The 22,748-nt window shown below is 26.7% G+C and overlaps 2 protein-coding genes across 2 annotated transcripts in view; one reads left to right on the forward strand and one right to left on the reverse strand.

Moving 5' to 3' along the window:
- The window catches only part of antxr1c (ANTXR cell adhesion molecule 1c), a 36,484-nt gene extending 16,430 nt beyond the window's left edge, over positions 1 to 20,054 (forward strand). Inside the window, exons 9-18 of the mRNA XM_073828812.1 lie at positions 77 to 137; positions 1,689 to 1,787; positions 1,865 to 1,934; positions 7,768 to 7,846; positions 13,622 to 13,717; positions 13,970 to 14,008; positions 16,126 to 16,224; positions 19,611 to 19,775; positions 19,862 to 19,942; positions 19,992 to 20,054. Coding sequence (XP_073684913.1) covers positions 77 to 137; positions 1,689 to 1,787; positions 1,865 to 1,934; positions 7,768 to 7,846; positions 13,622 to 13,717; positions 13,970 to 14,008; positions 16,126 to 16,224; positions 19,611 to 19,775; positions 19,862 to 19,942; positions 19,992 to 20,054 — 852 coding nt within the window. The remainder of the gene's footprint in view (positions 1 to 76; positions 138 to 1,688; positions 1,788 to 1,864; positions 1,935 to 7,767; positions 7,847 to 13,621; positions 13,718 to 13,969; positions 14,009 to 16,125; positions 16,225 to 19,610; positions 19,776 to 19,861; positions 19,943 to 19,991) is intronic.
- Positions 20,055 to 20,088: 34 nt separating this feature from the next.
- LOC141298308 (zinc transporter ZIP11-like) overlaps positions 20,089 to 22,748 on the reverse strand; it is a 150,353-nt gene continuing 147,693 nt past the window's right edge. The window contains exon 8 of the mRNA XM_073828813.1: positions 20,089 to 20,173. Within this exon, the coding sequence (XP_073684914.1) occupies positions 20,089 to 20,173 (85 nt within the window). The remainder of the gene's footprint in view (positions 20,174 to 22,748) is intronic.

The raw sequence follows: 22,748 nt of genomic DNA on the forward strand, positions 1-22,748 counted from the left end.
AGCAATTTATGAGTAAAAACTGTTTGAAATTTTTTAATAACAAATAGATTTATTATATGATATATTTTTGTTTTAGATCATCAAAAAATCTTGCATCGAGATCTTGGCAGCGGAGCCATCCAGCGTATGTGCAGGAGGTATGATAATATGAAAATAATATAAATAAATTATATATATGTACCAGTCAAAACTTTTTCAACAGTAAGATTTTTAATGTTTTTTTTTTTAAAGAAGTCTCTTCTGCTCACCACCCCTGCATTTATTTGAGCCAAAGTACAGCAAAATTCAGACATATTTTTACTATTTAAAATGACTATTTTTTAACTGTTTGTTTGTTTGAATATATTTTAAAATTTAATTTATTCCTGGATTTTAAAGCTTGAATTTTCAGTATCATTACTCCAGTCTTCAGTGTCACATGATCCTTCAGAAATCATTCTAATATACTGATTTACTTCTCAAAAAACATATTATTATTATTAGTATGTTGATAACAGCTAATTAGAATTTTTTCAGGTTTCTTTGATGAATAGAAAGTTCAGAAGAACAGCATTTATCTGAAATAGAAATCTTTTGTAACATTATAAATGTCTTTATCATCACTTTTGATCAATTTAAAGCATCCTTGCTAAATAAAAGTATTAATTTCAATATTTTTTTTTCCCAAATTATATATACTGACTTCAAGCTTTTGAATGGTATAGTGTATAATGTTACAAAAGCTTTTTGTTTCAGACAAATGCTGATCTTTGGATCTTTTTATTCATCAAATAATCCTGAAAAATTATTAATATTGATAATAATAATAATAAAAATGTTTCTTGAGCAGCAAATCAGCATATTAGAATGTTTTCTGAAGGATCATGTGACACTAAAGACTAAAGTAAAGATGCCGAAAATTCTGCTTTGATCACAGAAATAAATTACATTTTAAAATATATTCGAATAGAAACCAATTATTTTAAATACTAAAAATATTTCAAAATTTTACTGCTTTTGCTGAATCAAATATTTGCAGAGGAGACTTTAAAAAACATTGAAAATCTTACTGTTCAAATACTTTTGGCTTGTAGTGTGTTCTAAGACTGAAGTAATGACTCTGAAAATGTAGCTTTGATCACAAGAATAAATTACAATTTAAAAATATATTCAAATAGAAACCAATTATTTTAAATACTAAAAATATTTCAAAATTTTACTGCTGTTGCTGAATCAAATGTTTGCAGAAGAGACTTTAAAAAACATAAAAAATCTTACTGTTCAGATACTTTTGGCTTGTAGTGTGTTCTAAGACTGAAGTAATGACTCTGAAAATGTAGCTTTGATCACAGAAATAAATTACATTTTAAAAATATATTCAAATAGAAACCAATTATTTCAAATACTAAAAATATTTCAAAATTTTACTGCTTTTGCTGAATCAAATGTTTGCAGAAGAGACTTTAAAAAACATTAAAAATCTTACTGTTCAAATACTTTTGGCTTGTAGTGTGTTTTAAGACTGGAGTAATGATGCTGAAAATGTAGCTTTGATCACAAGAATAAATTACATTTTAAAATATATTCAAATAGAAACCAATTATTTCAAATGCTAAAAATATTTCAAAATTTTACTGCTTTTGCTGCATTAAATATTTGCAGAAGACTTTTGAAAAAATACTCAGTGACTGTGGGAATATGTGTTTCAGAGTCATTTCAAGTAGTGGTGAGAGGGAATGGATTTCGACACGCCAGAAACATCGACCAAGTCCTGTGCAGCTTCAAAATCAATGACACGGTCACGCTTAGTGAGTCTTTTTTCTTCAAAAAAGTTTTAAAAGTCATTTTAACTGGTTTATTGAACACTTTATTCTTCTGTTTGCAGACGAGAAGCCTGCAAGCGTTGAAGACACGTTCTTGCTGTGCCCCGCTCCTGTTATAGACGAAGTTGGAAAGTAAGTTTGAGGCTGACGGACGGGTCTGCCATGCATTAGGCGTGTTTATGATCGCTGTCAAAGGTCGCATTCCACTTCCTGTTCAGCTCGCTGTTTCAGCTGTGAGGTCATGCTGTCGATTTCCAGCCGTTCGTGGCCTTGTTTTTCCTGTCGGATCCAGAGAATCAAAGCTTTACATGATGTCAGAGGCTCTGAGGAGCCATTAAAAGCAGATAGTTCCTCAGAAATCATTGTTCCTCACACCCACTCTCTCTTTTTCTTTGTTCCTCTTCCATTATTTCAGTCTATCCCTTTACTGCTCCCATAAACCCCAGATGATACATATTTTCTCCTTCGCTTCCTTCTGCTTTCCATTCAACACTCATGCAGCATGTTTGGGTTAGATCTTGTTATTAAGAACATTATTTGTGTACAGTGTTCCTGGAAAAAAAGTGACCAAGACAGCCAAAAATACATTATATAGGTCAAAATGATCAAATTTTCTTTTATGCCAAAAATCATTAGGATATGAAGTAAAGATCATGTTCTATGAATATATTTAGTAAATTTCCTACTGTAAATATATCAAAACTTAATTTTTGATTAGTAATATGCATTGCTAAGAACTTCATTTGAACAACTTTACATGCAATTTTCTCAATATTTAGATTTTTTTCCACCTTTAGATTCCAGATTTTCAAATATTGTCCATTTATAACAAACCATACATCAATGAAAGCTTATTTATTATTTATTTATTCACTTATTGTATATATATGTATGCATTTTTTTTCACAGATTATGTTTGCTAAATAACTAACAATAAATGTAATGTAGGGATGCACCAAAATTAAAATTCTGATTAATATCGATTAACTGATATATATTTTTAATTTATGACAACAAAAAAATTAAAAAATTAAATATTACGTTTAAATTAGTATTAGATAGTGGCAAAAAAAAAAAAAAATAAAAAATAAAAAATGGTTAAATCCACATAATTTATGTAAGTCCACACATTATTATCAAATATCAACCAATATATACAAATATTGTTGTAAAAATGTAAATAAAACAAAAATAAAAAGATTACTGGAATACATTGGATATTTCAGTGTTTTTTGTGCCATTTCTTTGTAATTATTTGTAAAATTTACTAGCAATTTATGGGTAAAAATAATTGCAAAGTAAATTTTTGTTTACCAATTTATATTGTACTTTTTATTTTTCCAGTACAAAATTGATCTCTTATATTAGTGTAATTGTAGTATCACTGAGGTTTTATTAATATTTTTAATTCGTTTTTGATTTTTTTGTTTTCGTTTTAATTTTTGTCATTTTTATTTCGATTTTACTGAAATGATTTGTACAACAGCTGTCATTATAACTTTATATTACAACATTATAACTAATTTTTAAATATCAATAATTAAGTTTTTAAATATAATAAGTTATAGTAAAAATTAAGCATAATTAATCTCTTGTTTTTATTTTTTATTCATACCTAAAGTTTTAGTTTTAGAGTTTTTTGGTAGATTTAATATCTATAGGGTTAGTTAGGGTTAGATTAAAACATTTAATGAAAATTAGAAATGGTAAAATAAAATGTTTAATAATATTTTTAAAACAAATAATACATAATAAAAGTTTCAGTTTTAGCTAACTAAAATCACCCTGATGTTGATTGGTAGTTTAATGTTAAAACTTATCTTCCTATGCAATTATAGAACCCTTTTTTGTTCTAATAGAAATATTTATTTTTAGGACTTAACTCATGATATCTTTATCTCTTCACATACTCGTCCTAAATCACCAGATCAACAGTCTGTTTCTCTTCTCAACTCAACTTCGTCTTGTCTCACTGCAAAAAATGCTTCTCTTACTTAGATTTTTTTGTCTTGTTTCCAGCCAAATTATCTACAAACTCTTAAATCAAGAAGGATTTTGTAGACAAGTAAAAATTATTGTCTTGTTTTCAAAATAACAAGTCTTTTTAGCTGGAAACAATAAAAATAATCTGCCAATGGGTTAAGATAAAAAATCTAATTTCAAACAGAAAACAAGATTATTTTTCTAACCCCATTGGCAGATTGTTTAGCTTGTTTCAAGCAAAAACGCATTTAATTTAGTTTTTTTTTTTTCTAAAAACAGGACAATAATTTTTATCAGTCTAGAAAATCCTTCTTGATTTAAGAATTTTTAGATATTTTGCCTTGAAACAAAACATAAAATCTAAGTAAGAAAGGCATTTTTGCAGTGCTTCTGTCCCATCCTACATCAACACTGCAAAAAATGCTTTTCTTGCGTAAATGTTTTGTCTTGTTTCCACTCAAATTATCTAAAAATTCTTAAATCATGAAGGATTTTCTAGACAAGTAAAAATTGTTTTAAAAAAAAAAACATGTCAAAATTAAGCGTGTTCTTGCATGAAATAAGTAAAATAATCTGCCAATGTGGTAAACAAAATAATCTTGTTTTCTGTTTGAAATAAGATTATTGTTCTTACCCCTTTGGCAGATTATTAAACTTGTTCTAATCAAAAACTCCCTTAATTTTGACTTGTTCTTTTCTGAAAACTAAATCATTTTTACTCGTCTAGAAAATCCTTCTTGATTTAAGAATTTTTAGATATTTTGCCTGGAAACAAGACAAAAAATCTAACTAAGAAAAGCAGTACTTCTATCCCATCCTACTTCAACACTGCAAAAAATGTTTTTCGTACTTAGATTTTTTGTCTTGTTTCCAGCCAAAATATCTAAAAATTCTTAAATCAAGAAGGATTTTCTAGACGAGTAAAAATTAATGTCTTGTTTTCAGAAAAAAACAAGTCAAAATTGATTGCGTTTTTGCTTAGAACAAGCAAAATAATCTGCCAATGGGGTAAAAAAAAATAATCTTGTTTTCTGTTTGAAATTAGATTTTTTTTTTTTTTTTGCTTGTTCTAAGATAAAACTCACTTCATTTTGACTTATTTTTTTCTGAAAACAATAAAAAATGTTTACTTGTGTAGAAAATCCTTCTTGATTTAAGAATTTTTAGATATTGCCTGGAAACAAGACAAAAAATCTAAGTAAGGCATTTTTGCAGTGCTTCTGTCCCATCCTACATCAACACTGCAAAAAATGCTTTTCTTGCGTAAATGTTTTTGTCTTGTTTTCACTCAAATTATCTAAAAATTCTTAAATCATGAAGGATTTTCTAGACAAGTAAAAATTGTTTTCAAAAAAAAAAACATGTCAAAATTAAGCGTGTTCTTGCATGAAACAAGTACAATAATCTGCCAATGGGGTAAACAAAATAACCTTGTTTTCTGTTTGAAATAAGATTATTTTTCTTACCCCTTTGGCAGATTATTTTGCTTGTTCTAAGCAAAAACTCACTTAATTTTGATTTGTTTTTTCTGAAAACTAAATCATTTTTACTCGTCTAGAAAATCCTTCTTGATTTAAGAATTTTTAGATATTTTGCCTGGAAACAAGACAAAAAATCTAACTAAGAAAAGCAGTACTTCTATCCCATCCTACTTCAACACTGCAAAAAATGTTTTTCGTACTTAGATTTTTTGTCTTGTTTCCAGCCAAAATATCTAAAAATTCTTAAATCAAGAAGGATTTTCTAGACGAGTAAAAATGATTTAGTTTTCAGAAAAGAACAAGTCAAAATTAAGTGAGTTTTTGATTAGAACAAGCTAAATAATCTGCCAATGGGGTAAGAAAAATAATATTGTTTTCTGTTTGAAATAAGATTTTTTTTTTTTGCTTACCCCATTGGCAGATTATTTAGCTTTTTCTAATCAAAAACTCACTTAATTTTGACTTGTTCTTTTCTGAAAACTAAATCATTTTTACTCGTCTAGAAAATCCTTCTTGATTTAAGAATTTTTAGATATTTTGCCTGGAAACAAGACAAAAAATCTAAGTAAGAAATGTATTTTTGCAGTGCTTTTGTCCCATCCTACATCAACACTGCAAAAAATGCTTCTCTTACTTAGATTTCAAAATTAATTGCGTTTTTGCTTAGAACAAGCAAAATAATCTGCCAATGGGGTAAAAAAAATAACCTTGTTTTCTGTTTGAAATTAGATTTTTTTTTTTTTTTTTGCTTGTTCTAAGATAAAACTTACTTCATTTTGACTTATTTTTTTCTGAAAACAATAAAAAATTTTACTTGTGTAGAAAATCCTTCTTGATTTAAGAATTTGTAGATATTTTGCCTAGGAACAAGACAAAAAAATCTAAGTACTTCTATCCCATCCTACATCAACACTGCAAAAAATGCTTTTCTCATGTAAATTTTTTGTCTTGTTTCCACTCAAATTATTTAAAAATTCTTAAGTAAAAATGATTGTCTTGTTTTCAGAAAAATGAGTCAATACGAAGTGAGTTTTTGATTAGAACAAGCAAAATATTCTGCCAATGGAGTAAGAAAAATACTATTGTTTTCTGTTAAAAATAAAATTTTATTGCTCACAACATTGGCAGATATTTAGCTTGTTCTAATCAAAAACTCACTTAATTTTGACTTGTTTTTTCTGAAAACTAAATAATTTTTACTCGTCTAGAAAATCCTTCTTGATTTAAGAATTTTTAGATATTTTGCCTGGAAACAAGACAAAAAATCTAACTAAGAAATGTATTTTTGAAGTGCTTCTGTCCCATCCTACATCAACACTGCAAAAAATGCTTCTCTTACTTAGATTTCAAAATTAATTGCGTTTTTGCTTAGAACAAGCAAAATAATCTGCCAATGGGGTAAAAAAAAATAATCTTGTTTTCTGTTTGAAATTAGATTTTTTTTTTTTTTTTTTTGCTTGTTCTAAGATAAAACTCACTTCATTTTGACTTATTTTTTTCTGAAAACAATAAAAAAATTTTTACTTGTGTAGAAAATCCTTCTTGATTTAAGAATTTGTAGATATTTTGCCTAGGAACAAGACAAAAAAAATCTAAGTACTTCTATCCCATCCTACATCAACACTGCAAAAAATGCTTTTCTCATGTAAATTTTTTGTCTTGTTTCCACTCAAATTATTTAAAAAGTCTTAAATCAATAAGGATTTTCTAGACAAGTAAAAATGATTGTCTTGTTTTCAGAAAAATGAGTCAATACGAAGTGAGTTTTTGATTAGAACAAGCAAAATATTCTGCCAATGGAGTAAGAAAAATACTATTGTTTTCTGTTTAAAATAAAATTTTATTGCTCACAACATTGGCAGTTATTTAGCTTGTTCTAATCAAAAACTACTTAATTTTGACTTGTTTTTTCTGAAAACTAAATAATTTTTACTCGTCGAGAAAATCGTTTTTGATCTAAGAATTTGTCGATATTTTGTCTGGAAACAAGACAAAACATCTAAGTAAGAAGTAAGACTGTCTGGCTGTTGATGATGATTCTTTTGCACAGAGGAATGTGCAGCTAATCTGGAATAGATGCTCTCCAACAGAGAAAATGGTCTTATCTGTCAAAAACGCAGACTTGGCCTCTTCGTGTCGGGAGACAAACCTCGGCGGGAATGCCGAACATTTGGAGAGCTGTTTTCATCGAATGTTTGAGACACTAGACAGCTGACTACAACAAAAGTTAACCAGCACCCTGCAGAGCTCTGCGAGGCTGCCAATTATGGTCTGCGAGGCATTTTTCATAGAACTAAAGATCCGCAAACACGTCTTTATGTAAAATATGTAAGAGAAATGTAGCGGGGTTGTTTTTGGCACACATGTCTCATGTCTGTTTAAATCCCGCTGGTCTTGTTTTCTGCTTCCATGGAGCCTGCTGTGCAGCGTTGCAGGATTTGCTGGCTTTCCAAGTGACAAAAATGGGTATGAGAATTAATGTTTGGTCTTTTGCGATTCAGGGTGGTGTACCTGCAAGTCAGCATGAATGAGGGTCTGTCCTTCATCACCAGCTCCGTTCACATCACCACGACCGAGTGTGTAAGTCTGACTACAAACACAACGTCACGTCTAGCACAACTACAGAATAGCAAATGCTCATTCATTTTGACAATTGCTAATTCATTTTATACTGTGAAACATGGGATCCAGTTTTTTAATCATATTTAAATATTATTTTGTAATGCAATATTCCTTAATTTTACACCATTTTGCTTTTCACTGTGAAAATTGCATGTAGTTTTTCTAATAATATTTTATTATTATGCATTAATTTTTTTAAATAATATTTAAGTGTTTTTTTTGTCATAGCATTCATTAATTTACACCATTTTACATTTTACTAAACAAAAAAAATATATATTTTTATAATTTTTTAATATATTTTATATATTATACATTTTGTCATTTAATATTCAGTAATGTTACACCATTTTACTGACAAAAACAATTTGTCATGTATATTAATTCATTTATACCATTTTAGATTTTCCTGCAAAAAATTACATGTACATTTTAATGCAATTATTTAATTTATGTAAATATATATAATTTTTTTATATTATTTAAATATTTAAAAACATTGTTTTGTATAGCTATATTCATTTATTTACACCATTTTTTGTTTTACTGTTAAAAATGACATGTAATATTTTTAGAATAATTAAACATTTTTTCATGTCTCATTAATGCATATTGCACAATTTTATTGACAAAAATTACATTACATTTTTTAAACAATATTCAAACATAATTGTCATGTTTATTCATTTTTACTGTGAAAAATGAAATGCATTTTTTATAATAACTAAATAAAATTAATGTCATATTCTTATTTTACTGACAAAAATGATGTGCCTTTTTTAAAAATAATGTTTAAACATAATTTTGGCAAAAATCACATGAAATTTTGTATAATATTCAAACATTGTTTTGTAAAGTTATGTTCATTAATTTACACCATTTTACATTTTACTGTGAAAAAAAGCCATGTAATATTTTTATAATAATTAAACATTAATTCATGCATTTTACACAATTTTATTGACAAAAATGACATTACATTTTTTTAAATAATATGCAAACGTAATTTTGTTGTCATATTTATTCCTTTTTACTGTAAAAAATAAAATGCATATTTTAAAATAATTAAACTTTTTAATGTCATATTCCTTAATTTTACATAATTTTACTGACAAAAAAATAATGTTATTGTTATTAAGGTCATGTAATATTCATTCATTTGTACCATTTTACATTTTACTGTAAAAAAAAAAATGGTAAATTTGAATTTAAATTTTTTTTTAATATAAAAAATTATTTTGTCCAGTTCGATTCATTAATTTACACCATTTTACAGACAAAAATTGTAATATTTAAAATAATATTTAATAATACTTAAACATTTCGTCATGCCATATTCGTTAATTTTACATCATTTTCTAAAATTGTAAATAAAATACTAGTGTTAATAAATTATAAATCAAACAGATTACTGGACTACATTTTACACATTTTACAAGAAATACTATTTCAGGCATTATACTTCAAAATCTCATGTTTAATTCAATGTGTTACCTGCCATTTCCTGCGAAATGTTACAATTTAAATTGTTACAAATTATTATTTTAATATAGTATTACAATATTAGTTCAATTTGTATCCTAATCTAATAACAATAGTAATCAGAATAAAAAAATTCTTTCAACCCTCGCTTTCAATCACAATTTAAAACAGTTTTTTGTTTAATAGAAGCCTTTATTTCACCTTTCAGCAATATAGCTCTTATAAATGATTGTAATTATGCTAGATTATAAATCATTGAAGAGTTTAAGGGTGGTCTTTAGTTCGTAACCCCTTATTTCCTTTAGATTCTCCTCTCCTCATGTTCAGGTCGTCCCCTATCATCATTTTCTCTTCACAAACCCCCTTCCCCCCAAAAACACACACAGACCTCCAGAGCCAAACCGCAGACAAACCCGTCTCTGATTCTCACTGCGCAGAGGCTTCAGGCCCACAACCACACAATCACTTTTTATGAAGCGTTTCGTCTCCAAATACTTCACAAATGCACTCTGCTATTCTCTTTCTTTTCCCATGACAGACTATCAAACAGTTTTTGAGAGTCATAGCTTGACTTTTGATGAAAATGTCCCGTAAACTTAGCCAGTATTTTCAAAATAGTTTCATTTTGCGTTTTACCGGGAAAAATGACATGCAAATGTTTAATTATATTTAAACACCATGTCATATTCAGTCATTGTACTGTAAATAATGTCATTTTTAAGTATTTAAACATTATTTTTTATATTTTAATTTTCTCACAAAATCACATGTACATTTTGCTGGCAAAAATTAAACAATTTAAACATTATTTTGTAACGTTACAGGTCATTAAATGTAATTTTAAAGTCATTAATTTACACCATTTTATGTTTTAATTGAATAATTTTATATTAATTAGACATAATTTTTTCATGTCTCAATAATGCATTTTACACAGTTTTATTGACAAAAATGACATCATTTCTAATATAATATGCAAACATAATTTTGTCATGTCATATTTATTAATTTTTACTGTGAAAAATAAAATGCTTTAAAATTTTGCATTTTACCGGGAAAAATGACATGCACAAATTTAATTATATTTAAACACCATGTCATATTCAGTCATTTTCCACCATTGGACTGTAAATAATGTCATTTTTAAGTAATATTTAAACATTATTTTGTCATGTATATTAATTCATTTTTATTTTATTTTATCACAAAATCACATGTACATTTTGCTAGCAAAAATGAAACAATTTAAACATTATTTTGTAACGTTACAGGTCATTAAATGTCATTTTAAAGTCATTAATTTACACCATTTTATGTTTTAATTATATAATTTTATATTAATTAGACATCATTTTTTCATGTCTCAATAATGCATTTTACACAGTTTTATTGACAAAAATGACATCATTTCTAATATAATATGCAAACATAATTTTGTCATGTCATATTTATTAATTTTTACTGTGAAAAATAAAATGCTTTAAAATTTTGCATTTTACCGGGAAAAATGACATGCACAAATTTAATTATATTTAAACACCATGTCATATTCAGTCATTTTCCACCATTGGACTGTAAATAATGTAATTTTTAAGTAATATTTAAACATTATTTTGTCATGTATATTAATTCATTTTTATTTTATTTTATCACAAAATCACATGTACATTTTGCTAGCAAAAATGAAACAATTTAAACATTATTTTGTAACGTTACAGGTCATTAAATGTAATTTTAAAGTCATTAATTTACACCATTTTATATTTTACTCTGAAAAAATGACATGAAATAATTTTATATTAATTAGACATAATTTTTTCATGTCTCAATAATGCATTTGACACAATTTTATTGACAAAAATGACATTAAAATTTTACAATGATAATTTTGTCATGTCATATTTATTAATTTTTACTGTGAAAAATAAAATGCTTTAATATTTTCAAAATAGTTTCATTTTGCATTTTACCGGGAAAAATGACATGCAAATATTTAATTTTATTTAAACACCATGTCATATTCAGTCATTTTCCACCATTGGACTGTAAATAATGTCATTTTTAAGTAATATTTAAACATTATTTTGTCATGTATATTAATTCATTTTTATTTTATTTTATCACAAAATCACATGTACATTTTGCTAGCAAAAATGAAACAATTTAAACATTATTTTGAAACGTTACAGGTCATTAAATGTAATTTTAAAGTCATTAATTTACACCATTTTATATTTTACTCTGAAAAAATGACATGAAATAATTTTATATTAATTAGACATAATTTTTTCATGTCTCAATAATGCATTTGACACAATTTTATTGACAAAAATGACATTAAAATTTTACAATGATAATTTTGTCATGTCATATTTATTAATTTTTACTGTGAAAAATAAAATGCTTTAATATTTTCAAAATAGTTTCATTTTGCATTTTACCGGGAAAAATGACATGCAAATATTTAATTTTATTTAAACACCATGTCATATTCAGTCATTTTCCACCATTGGACTGTAAATAATGTCATTTTTAAGTCATATTTAAACATTATTTTGTCATGTATATTAATTAATTTTTATTTTATTTTATCACAAAATCACATGTACATTTTGCTAGCAAAAATGAAACAATTTAAACATTATTTTGTAACGTTACAGGTCATTAAATGTAATTTTAAAGTCATTAATTTACACCATTTTATATTTTACTCTGAAAAAATGACATGAAATAATTTTATATTAATTAGACATAATTTTTTCATGTCTCAATAATGCATTTGACACAATTTTATTGACAAAAATGACATCAAAATTTTACAATGATAATTTTGTCATGTCATATTTATTAATTTTTACTGTGAAAAATAAAATGCTTTAATATTTTCAAAATAGTTTCATTTTGCATTTTACCGGGAAAAATGACATGCAAATATTTAATTATATTTAAATACCATGTCATATTCAGTCATTTTCCACCATTGGACTTTAAATAATGTCATTTTTAAGTAATATTTAAACATTATTTTGTCATGTATATTAATTCATTTATTATTTTATTTTCTCACAAAATCACATGTACATTTTGCTGGCAAAAATAAAACAATTTAAACATTATTTTGTAACGTTACAGGTCATTAAATGTAATTTTAAAGTCATTAATTTACACCATTTTATATTTTACTCTGAAAAAATTACATGAAATAATTTTATATTAATTAGACATATTTTTTTCATTTCTCATTAATGCATTTGACACAATTTTATTGACAAAAATGACATTAAAATTTTATAATGATAATTTTGTCATGTCATATTTATTAATTTTCACTGTGAAAAATTAAATGCTTTAATATTTTCAAAATAGTTTCATTTTGTATTTTACCAGGAAAAATGATATGCGAATGTTTAATTATATTTAAACACTATGTCGTATTCAGTCATTTCCATCATTGTACTGTAAAAATAAAATAATATTTAAACATTATTTTGTCATGTATATTAATTCATTTATATTTTAATTTTCTCACAAAATGACGTACATTTTGCTGGCAAAAAATTAAACAATTTAACATTATTTTGTAACTTTATTAAATGTAATTTAATATTGAAAAAATTATGTAATATTTTTAAAATAATTAAAAATTAATGTCTCATTCATGCGTTTTACACAATTGTATTGAAAAATGACACAAAAATGACATGCAATTTATTCCATTTTACATTTTACTGAACAAAAAAATACATGTAATTTTTTTATAATATATTTTAACATTTTGTCATGTCATATTTAGTCATTTTGCACCATTTTACTGACAAAAACATTTTTTAAATAATATTTAAACATTATTTTCAAACTGTTTTTAGTAGCCATAACGTGACTTTTGATGAAAATGTTCCGTAAACGTAGTCGATATTTTCAAAATAGTTTCATTTTTGCATTTTACCGGGAAAAATGACATGCAAATGTTTAATTATATTTAAACACCATGTCATATTCAGTCATTTTCCATCATTGTACAGAAAAAAATGTCATTTTTAAGTAATATTTAAACAGTATTAATTCATTTTACACCACTTTACATTTCACTGTAAAAAGAAATGTGTATTTCTATCATATTTAAGCATTTTGTCTTATAATATTTATACATTTTACATTCATTTTTAATTTTCCTCACAAAAAATGATACTAATTGTGCCAATTGTCTCATTTCCTCCCCATTTGTCTATTTCTGTGTCTGTTTTTGTGTAGTTTGACGGCACGATCCTCCTGATCACGCTGCTGGTGCTGTTTCTCTTGTTGGGTCTGTTGTTCATGTGGTGGTTCTGGCCGCTGTGCTGCACTGTAGTAAGTCATCGCCTCATTTACCAGAAATATTAGTCTTCATATGTTCTCACGACATCTTCCAGTAGTTTTAATCGGGGATCCGAACTCATGTATTTGTGGTAAAGACTGAAGTTGAGTGATTTAAGGTGGAAAATTGGTCAGCTGATCTCAGCGAGGTCATGGTTTGACATGCTGTTCTATATTCTGTGTATAATGTGACTTTTTTGTGGTGTTTGTGGTTATTTGAGTTTTTCACACAATATCTTTCCACAGGTGATCAAGGAACCTCCTCCTCCTCCACCTCCAGAGCCGGTGAGTTACAGCTTCATCTGCGACTAAAGCATTAAATATCACAAACGGAGAGTGTTGAGAAATATTTATGGGTCTCATAGCAGGAGCCTCAGGGGTGTTAGAAGGTCTAGGTAAAATTTCAGAGAAAAAAATAAAAATAATAAAACATAATATAATAAAAAATAGATAAATATAGATTAAATATAATATTATATTATATTAATATAATATAATATATAATATAAGTATTACTTTTAAATAAAATTAATATTAATTAAATCATATTTAAACATTTTATCATGTAATATTAATTAATTAATTAAATATAATATTAATTATAAATCATTAAGAATAAATTAAGCAAAAATATTTTTATATTTTTTTTTATTAATTAAATGACATTTAAACATTTTATCATGTAATATTAATTTTGCACAGTTTCACATTTTACTGACAAAAATGACATGTAATTTTTTTAATAATATTAAAATACTATTTTGTTAAGATTATATAGATAGATAATATTAAATATAATATAAATTATTAATCATTAATAATAAAATAAGCAAAATATATTTTATGATATGTATTTTATTATAACAATGTTAATTAAATAATATTTAAACATTTGATCATGTAATATTAATTTTGCACAGTTTCACATTTTACTGACAAAAATGACATGTAGTTTTTAAAATAATATTTAAATACTATTTTGTTAAGATAGATAGATAGATACTATAAAATATAATATTAATTATTAATAATAAAACAAGCAAAACCTATATTTTGTATATAATTTATATTAATATTAATTAAATCATATTTAAACATTTTATCATGTAATATACATTCATTTTGCACAATTGTACATTTTACTGACATGTATTTTTTAAATAATATTAAAATACTATTTTGTTGAGATTATATAGATAGATCATATTAAATATAATATAAATTATTAATCATTAATAAGAAAATAAGAAAAACATATGTATATAGTATATTAATATTTAATAATAGATATATTTTTATATTATATTAAAATAAAATAATAGATATATAGATCATATTAAATATTATATTAATTATTAATCATTAATAATAAAATAAGCAAAATATATTTTATGATATATATTTTATTTTAACAATGTTAATTAAATAATATTTAAACATTTGTTCATGTAATATACATTCATTTTGCACAATTTCACATTTTACTGACAAAAATAATTAAATTTTTTAAATAATATTTAAATACTATTTTCTTAAGATTAGATATATAGATAATATTAAATATAATGTTAATTATTAATCATTAATACAATAAGCAAAACATATTTTTATTATACTAATATTAATATTTTAAAATGTTATCATGTAATATTCAATTATTTTTGCACAATTTGACATATAAATAACAAACATGACATGTAATTTTTTTATATTTAAACATTATTTTGTCACGTAATATTAATTCTTTTTTTACAATATTTTACGTTTCATGGTAAAAAAAAACGTCATTTTTAAATTATATTTAAATATTATTTGGTCATGTGATAAGAAAAATGACATGACTTTAAAACTAGTGAGTACTTCATAGAAAGTAAATACTTTTATAATATACACATTTGACATTTTATTCTATATTTATTTTATAAAAACACATGGCTGACATAAGGTAAAAAAAAAGCAAGATAGCTAGAATCGGGGTGTATTTGTTAAGTCTTCAGTCTGCTGGGTCTCAATCCACTCCCTAGTTCAGTAGTAAGTACACTACTTAGTGAGGTCAGAAATGTTGTTTTAGTTATGAACTTTCTGTAAGTGTGACTGCAGTTTAACTATAAACAATGAGCAGCTTATAGCTCGAAAACCTACCATTTCAAAGTGGATGTAAATTATTCTCTTCATCTGTATTCAGAAGCAAATCTCATGTCAACATCTAAGTCACAGCAGGGTTAGAAGGGACCGAATGTTTTAGCGTGAGAGATTCTTAAAGAGCTTTTAATGAAAACCATCAGATGATTTTGAGGAACAACATCAACATGTCAAAGAAGCACTGGCAGTTTCCTCCTGAGAGCAGATGTTTCGTACCTCTCGTGCTTCTTCACATTATGCAACGTGTTTTTCGTCTTCAGGAGTCAGATGATGAAGATGGGATGCCAAAGAAGAAGTGGCCCACGGTGGACGCATCGTATTACGGCGGTCGAGGAGTGGGAGGAATTAAACGAATGGAGGTGGGATTCCTCAAGGAAAATGTGTCATGTGATTGTTATTGAAAAAACACATTCATAACACTCCATCAACTTCAGTAAATAAAGTGTGGCTAGTGGAAGAAAAACTGGTCCATAGTAATTATATCAGATAAATATTATTAATATTAATTACGCACTAATATTATATACACACTACCAGTAAAACATTTAAAATATTTAAGTTTTTTAATATATATTTTTTTTTTTTAATGTTTTAAGTCTCTTCTTATTTGTGACCCTGGACCACAAAAGCAGTCTTAAGTCACTGGGGTATATTTGTAGCAATAGCCAAAAATACATTGCATGGGTCAAAATTTTTGATTTTTCTTTTATGCCAAAAATCATTAAGAAATTAAGTAAAGTTCATGTTCCATGAAGATTTTTTGTAAAATTCCTACTGTAAACATATCAAAATGTAATTTTTGATTAGTAATACGCATTGTTAAGAACTTAATTTGGACAAATTTAAAGGTGATTTTCTCAGTATTTTGATTTTTTTTTGCACCCTCAGATTCCAGATTTTCAAATAGATGTATCTCAACCAAATATTGTCCTATCCTAACAAACCATACTTCAATAAAAAGCTTATTTATTGAGCTTCCATATAATGTATATATCTCAGTTTTGTCAAATTTAACCTTATGACTGGTTTGTGGTCCAGGGTCACATTTGATCAAAAATGCAGTAAAATTGTTAAATAATATTACTATTTAAAATAGCTGTTTTCAATGTTAATATCTACTAAAATGTAATTTATTTCTGTGATACGAAGCTGAATTTTCAGCATCATTAGTGTCACATGATCCTTCAGAAATCATTCTGATATAGTTATTATCAATTACTGGCGCTCGGTTATTTATAAAGGTTCTTATTATTAAATGTTGAAATGTTGAAAGCAATTTTTATTAATGTTTTTGTGGAAACTGTAATCATTTAAGATTCTTTGATGAATATGAAGTTCTTAAGAATGTGTTTACTCTCACTTTTGATTACTTTAATGCATCCTTGCTGAATAAAAGTATTATTTTTTTTAACCTCAAACCTTTAAAATGGTAATGTATGACAGTTTCCACAAAAATATTCAACAGCACAATTGTTTTCAACATTAATAATAATCAAAAATGTTTGTTGAGCAGCAAATCAGTATATTAGAATGATTTCTGAAGGATCATGTGACACTGGAGACTGGAGTAATGATGCTGAAAATTCAGATTTGATCACAGAAATAAATTACACTTTAACAGATATTCACATAGAAAACAGGTATTTAAATTGTAATAATATTGAACAATTTTTACAGTTTTTACTGTATTTTTGTTCAAATAAATGCAGCCTAGAAAACATTTATTTAAAAAATATTTACAGTTGTAATTATTTCAAAAATAATTAGAATTATAACTATTCCAATCCGGTTGTGTATATAATAATATATATATTATTATAACCCTAACCCTATATATATATATATATATATATATATATATATATATATATATTAGTAGTGGGCCGTTATCGGCGTTAACGTGCTGCGTTAACGTGAGACTCTTATCGGGCGATAAAAAAAATATCGCCGTTAATCTATTCTCAAAGTTGGGTTGGGAGCTGGGTCTAAACTACGCAAGATATGATGACTTTCACCTTGATATTTTAGCACGGATGACGTATACCTAGTCGAATTGCACTGTAGGGGGCGAGAACGAGTCTTCAACTTCTGTGAAATTACCACATCAAATGAGACGCGCAAACATGAATGCAGCTATGAAGCCGCTTCAGGGCAGTTGCGTTGCTAGACCCTTTTTACTGGGGCACGTGAGTTATAATTTACTTTGATAATCCCGAAATAAAGACATTAAACTATATGCAACAACTAAATTGACGCTTCTAAAAGCAACGCAGTTTAACCCAAGACTATGCACGCAGATATCCATGCCGGTGCGCGTCTGTGCAGCACGCGCACGTCGTGCAACCTTTTGCGCAGAAGTACTTGGTTACACAAGTTTGTATAGGTAATTATGTTGTAAATGCAATTGTCAAGCAGTTTGTGATGCATTTTGGAAACAGGAGATGAGCGCCTGATCTAATGCGCCACCTGGCCCGTTCTCGAAGACTTACTTTTAGTCATTATTTGGGTAGCACACATATTCTGAATGCCTTCAGCAGAATTCAAATTAGCCATTTTAATCTAGATTAATCTAGATTAATTCCAAGATTTAATCTAGATTAATCTAGATTAAAAAAATTAATCTATGCCCACCCCTAATATATATACACCAAGATTTCAGTTGAATTTATAATTACAAAGCCATTTTAAGTTGCTGGAAGTAAAATATCAAAGAGTAATGATGCTGAAAATTCAAATTCAACTTTGATCACAGAATTAATTTGCATTTTAACAAATATTTACATAGAAAACAGCTATTTAAATTTTAAATATATTTCACAATTTTTACAGTTTTTACTGTATTTTTAATTAAATAAATGCAGCTATGCCAAGCAAAAATGTAAGAAAACATTTTTTTTATATATATATATTTACAATTATAATTATTTCAAGATTATTTACAATTATAATTATTATGATCTGGTAGTGTATATAATAATAAAACATTATTATATACACCAAGATTTCAGTTGAATTTGTAATAACAAAGCCATTTTATGTTACTAGAAGTAAAATATCAAAGAGTAATGATGCTGAAAATTCAGCTTTGATCACAGAAATAAATGACACTTTAACAGATATTCACATAGAAAACAGCTATTAAAATTTTAAAAATAATTCAAAATTTTTATAGTTTATACTGTATTTTTAATCAAATAAATGTAGCTATGGCAAACAAAAATGTTAATGTTAATGTTTTTTTATTTCAAAAATATTTAAAATTATAATTATTCAAAACTGGTAGTGTATATAATATTAAAAAATATATATATATATATATCATTTTTTTTTTTTTTTTTTTTTTTTTTTTAGGAAATAGGAAAGAGTAATGATGCTGAAAATTCAGCTTTGATCACAGAAATAAATTACATTTTAACAGATATTCACACAGAAAACATTTAAATTGTAATAATATTTTACTATTGTTTCTTATTTTATCAAATAAAAGCTACCTCAGTGAGCAGAAAAAAACATTTATTCCAGTATTTCAAATTTTTACATTAAAATAAAAAACAAAAACACACAACCAGATTTCAGTCAGATTTATAACAAGCAAAAAGTCATTTTAAGTCGCTAGAAGTCTCCTAGAAGTAAAATACCAAAACATCAAAAGGAAACCGAAAATGAAAAACATGCTTTTTGCATTTGCTGTAGATCCATAACAGGTTTCTAAAGATACGATCTGCTGTTTTTGCCTGCGTTCCAGGTTCGCTGGGGAGGGAAGGGCTCAACGGAGGAGGGAGCCAAGCTGGAAAAACCCAAAAACGCCGTCATAAAGATGCCCGAGCAGGAGTTTGAACCCTTTGAACCCAAGCCCAAAAAATCAAACAGGAAGCCAGCTCAGGACAGGAAGTGGTATTCTCCCATTAGGGTAAAGAAGCTCTGTCGCTGTCGTCATTGTTTATTGAAGCAGCTGGTGTTCAAAGCGCATTCTAAGCGTTCTTGTCTCGTGTTCAGGGTAAACTCGACGCCATCCTGGCTCTTTTCCGACGTGGATATGATCAAGTTTCACTTATGAGGCCGCAACCGGGAGATCATGTGAGTATCCGGATGATCAAAGAGTCTTTGCATTGTCTTTCTTCCCAAGTATGATGTCGAACAAACGCCTCCGACAACAAACAGTCTGACCAAGAGCTTTCGAGGCGTTTGAACCTCATAAATCCACGGCCTGTGGATTTTTTGACTCATTCCTCTTCGCCTCGGCCAGACGTTTCCTTACCTTTCATTTTCCAGCGACTGCCAAGAAACTTCATAGACACACCGTGCCACCTGTGTCAAATCAGTAGCCGTAAAACTCAAATAAAACACAAATGCAGACGCTTTCCAGACAGATAGTCTGCGTGTTTAAAGGCCGACTCTTATATATATGCAGAGCAGCCACATGGTTTGACTTTTTCAGGTCTGTTCGCAGGTTATCAGATGTGATTTAGAGTTTTGCACACATGTTTTGCGATGAACTCCAGGTGATAGTTAAATTCTTCAATGTTTGTGTAAGTAAATGTTTTTAATTTGAGTTGTGTGTTTATGAGTGTCTCATCGTTGCCGGATTTAGCAGCTAAGGAAGTGCGTCTAGTTAAAACATTTGTAGTCAATGCACTTTGACTTTATTCTCGAAACATTTCAACTTCGCTCTTGTAGCATTTCAACTTTATTTTCATAAAATTTAGACTTTATTCTCAAAACATTTCAGCTTTATTCTCAAAACATTTTGACTAAATTCTCAGAATTTCATTTTTTTTTAAACGTTTCGACTTTATTATCAAAACATTTATTCTCAAAATATTTTGACTTTATTCTCGTAATATTTTTACTTTATTCTCGTAATATTTCGACTTTATTGTAATATTTTGACTCTATTCTCAAAACCTTTCGACTTTATTCTCAAAGTATTTCAACTATATTCAACTATTTCAAAAATATTTGGACTATATTCTTGTAGAATTGTGACTTTATTCTTGAAACATTTAGACTTTATTATCAAAACATTTCAGGTTTATTCTCGTAATATTTTGACTTTATCCTAGAAAATTTTGACCTTATTTTCATAGTACTTCAACTTTATTCTCAAAACATTTCGACTTTATTCTCAAAACATTTCGACTTTATTCTCGTAATATTTCGACTTTATTGTAATATTTTGACTCTATCTTCAAAACCTTTCAACTTTATTCTTAAAATATTTGGACTTTATTCTTGAAACATTTAGACTTTATTATTAAAACATTTCAGGTTTATTCTCGTAATATTTTGACTTTATCCTAGAAAATTTTGACCTTATTTTCATAGTACTTCAACTTTATTCTCAAAACATTTCGACTTTATTCTCATAATATTTTGACTTTATTCTCATAATATTTTGACTTTATTCTCATAGAATTTCGACTTTATTCTTGAAACATTTCGACTTTATTCTCATAGTATTTCAACTTTATTCTTAAAACATTTGGACTATATTCTTGTAGAATTGCGACTTTATTCTTAAAACATTTCAGCTTTATTATCAAAACATTTCAGCTTTCTTCTTGTAATATTTTGACTTTATTCTCATAGGATTTCGACTTTATTCTTGAAACATGTAGACTTTATTATCAAAATATTTTAGCTTTATTCTCATAATATTTTGACTTTATCCTAGAAGATTTTGACCTTATTTTCATAGTATTTTAACTATGAAACATTTCAACTTTATTCTTGTAATATTTTGACTCAAAACATTTCGACTTTATTCTCATAGTATTTCAGCTTTATTCTTAAAACATTTGGACTATATTCTTTTAGAATTGCGACTTTATTCTCATAATATTTCAACTTTATTCTAAACATTTTGACTTTATTCTCGCAATGGTTCAATTTTATTCTCAAAACATTTTGACTTTATTGTCGCAATATTTTGACTTTATTCTCATAATATTTCAACTTTATTCCCATAATATTTCGATTTTATTCTCAAAATATTTCTACTTTATTCTCATAATATTTTTGACTTTATTCTCGTAGGATTTCGACTTTATTCTTGAAACATGTAGATTTTATTCTCATAGTATTTCAACTTTATTCTCATAATATTTTTGACTTTATTCTCACAATATTTTGACTATTCTCGTAATATTTCAACTTTATTCTCATAATATTTAAATTTTATTCTCATAATATTTTGACTTTATTCTCAAAACATTTTGACTATATTCTCATAGGATTTCAACTTTATTCTTGTAATATTCCGACTTTATTCTCGTAATATTTCGATTTTATTCTTGTTATATTTTGACTATATTCTCGAAACACTTAAAATTTATTCTCGTAATATTTTTACTTTATTTCCGAAATATTTTGACTTTATTCTCAAAACATTTTGACTTTATTTTTGTAGTATTTTGACATTATTTTCGAAAACATTTTGACTTTATTCTTGCAATATTTCAACTTTTTTCTCATAATATTTTGACTGTCTTCTTATAATAATGTTATTTTATTCTCAAAACATTTTGACTCTATTCTTGTCACGATCCAGGCGGGGTTGAGGAGTGGAGAATGATGAGGAGTACCGGAGTAGATGAATGAATAAAGATTTATTAAATAAAACACAGTAACTAATACAAACAAAACAAAACCGGGAGTATAAGGTGGACATATGAACAAAGCAAACAGAGGTAACAGTTAGCATAGACGGACAAATGGGAAGTGAACACACAGACTCTTAAATACACTGAAACAGGGGTGTGGTCACAAACGAGCTAACAAGATAACGAGGGGGAAATACAAATATGGGCATAGAAGGAACCAAAAGGACTAACCAAAAAGGGGGAGAACAGACTAAACCAATTGAACTAGAAACAAGAGGGGA

Source organism: Garra rufa, chromosome 22 (assembly GCF_049309525.1).
Source record: "Garra rufa chromosome 22, GarRuf1.0, whole genome shotgun sequence".
Classification (NCBI taxonomy): Eukaryota; Metazoa; Chordata; class Actinopteri; order Cypriniformes; family Cyprinidae; genus Garra; species Garra rufa.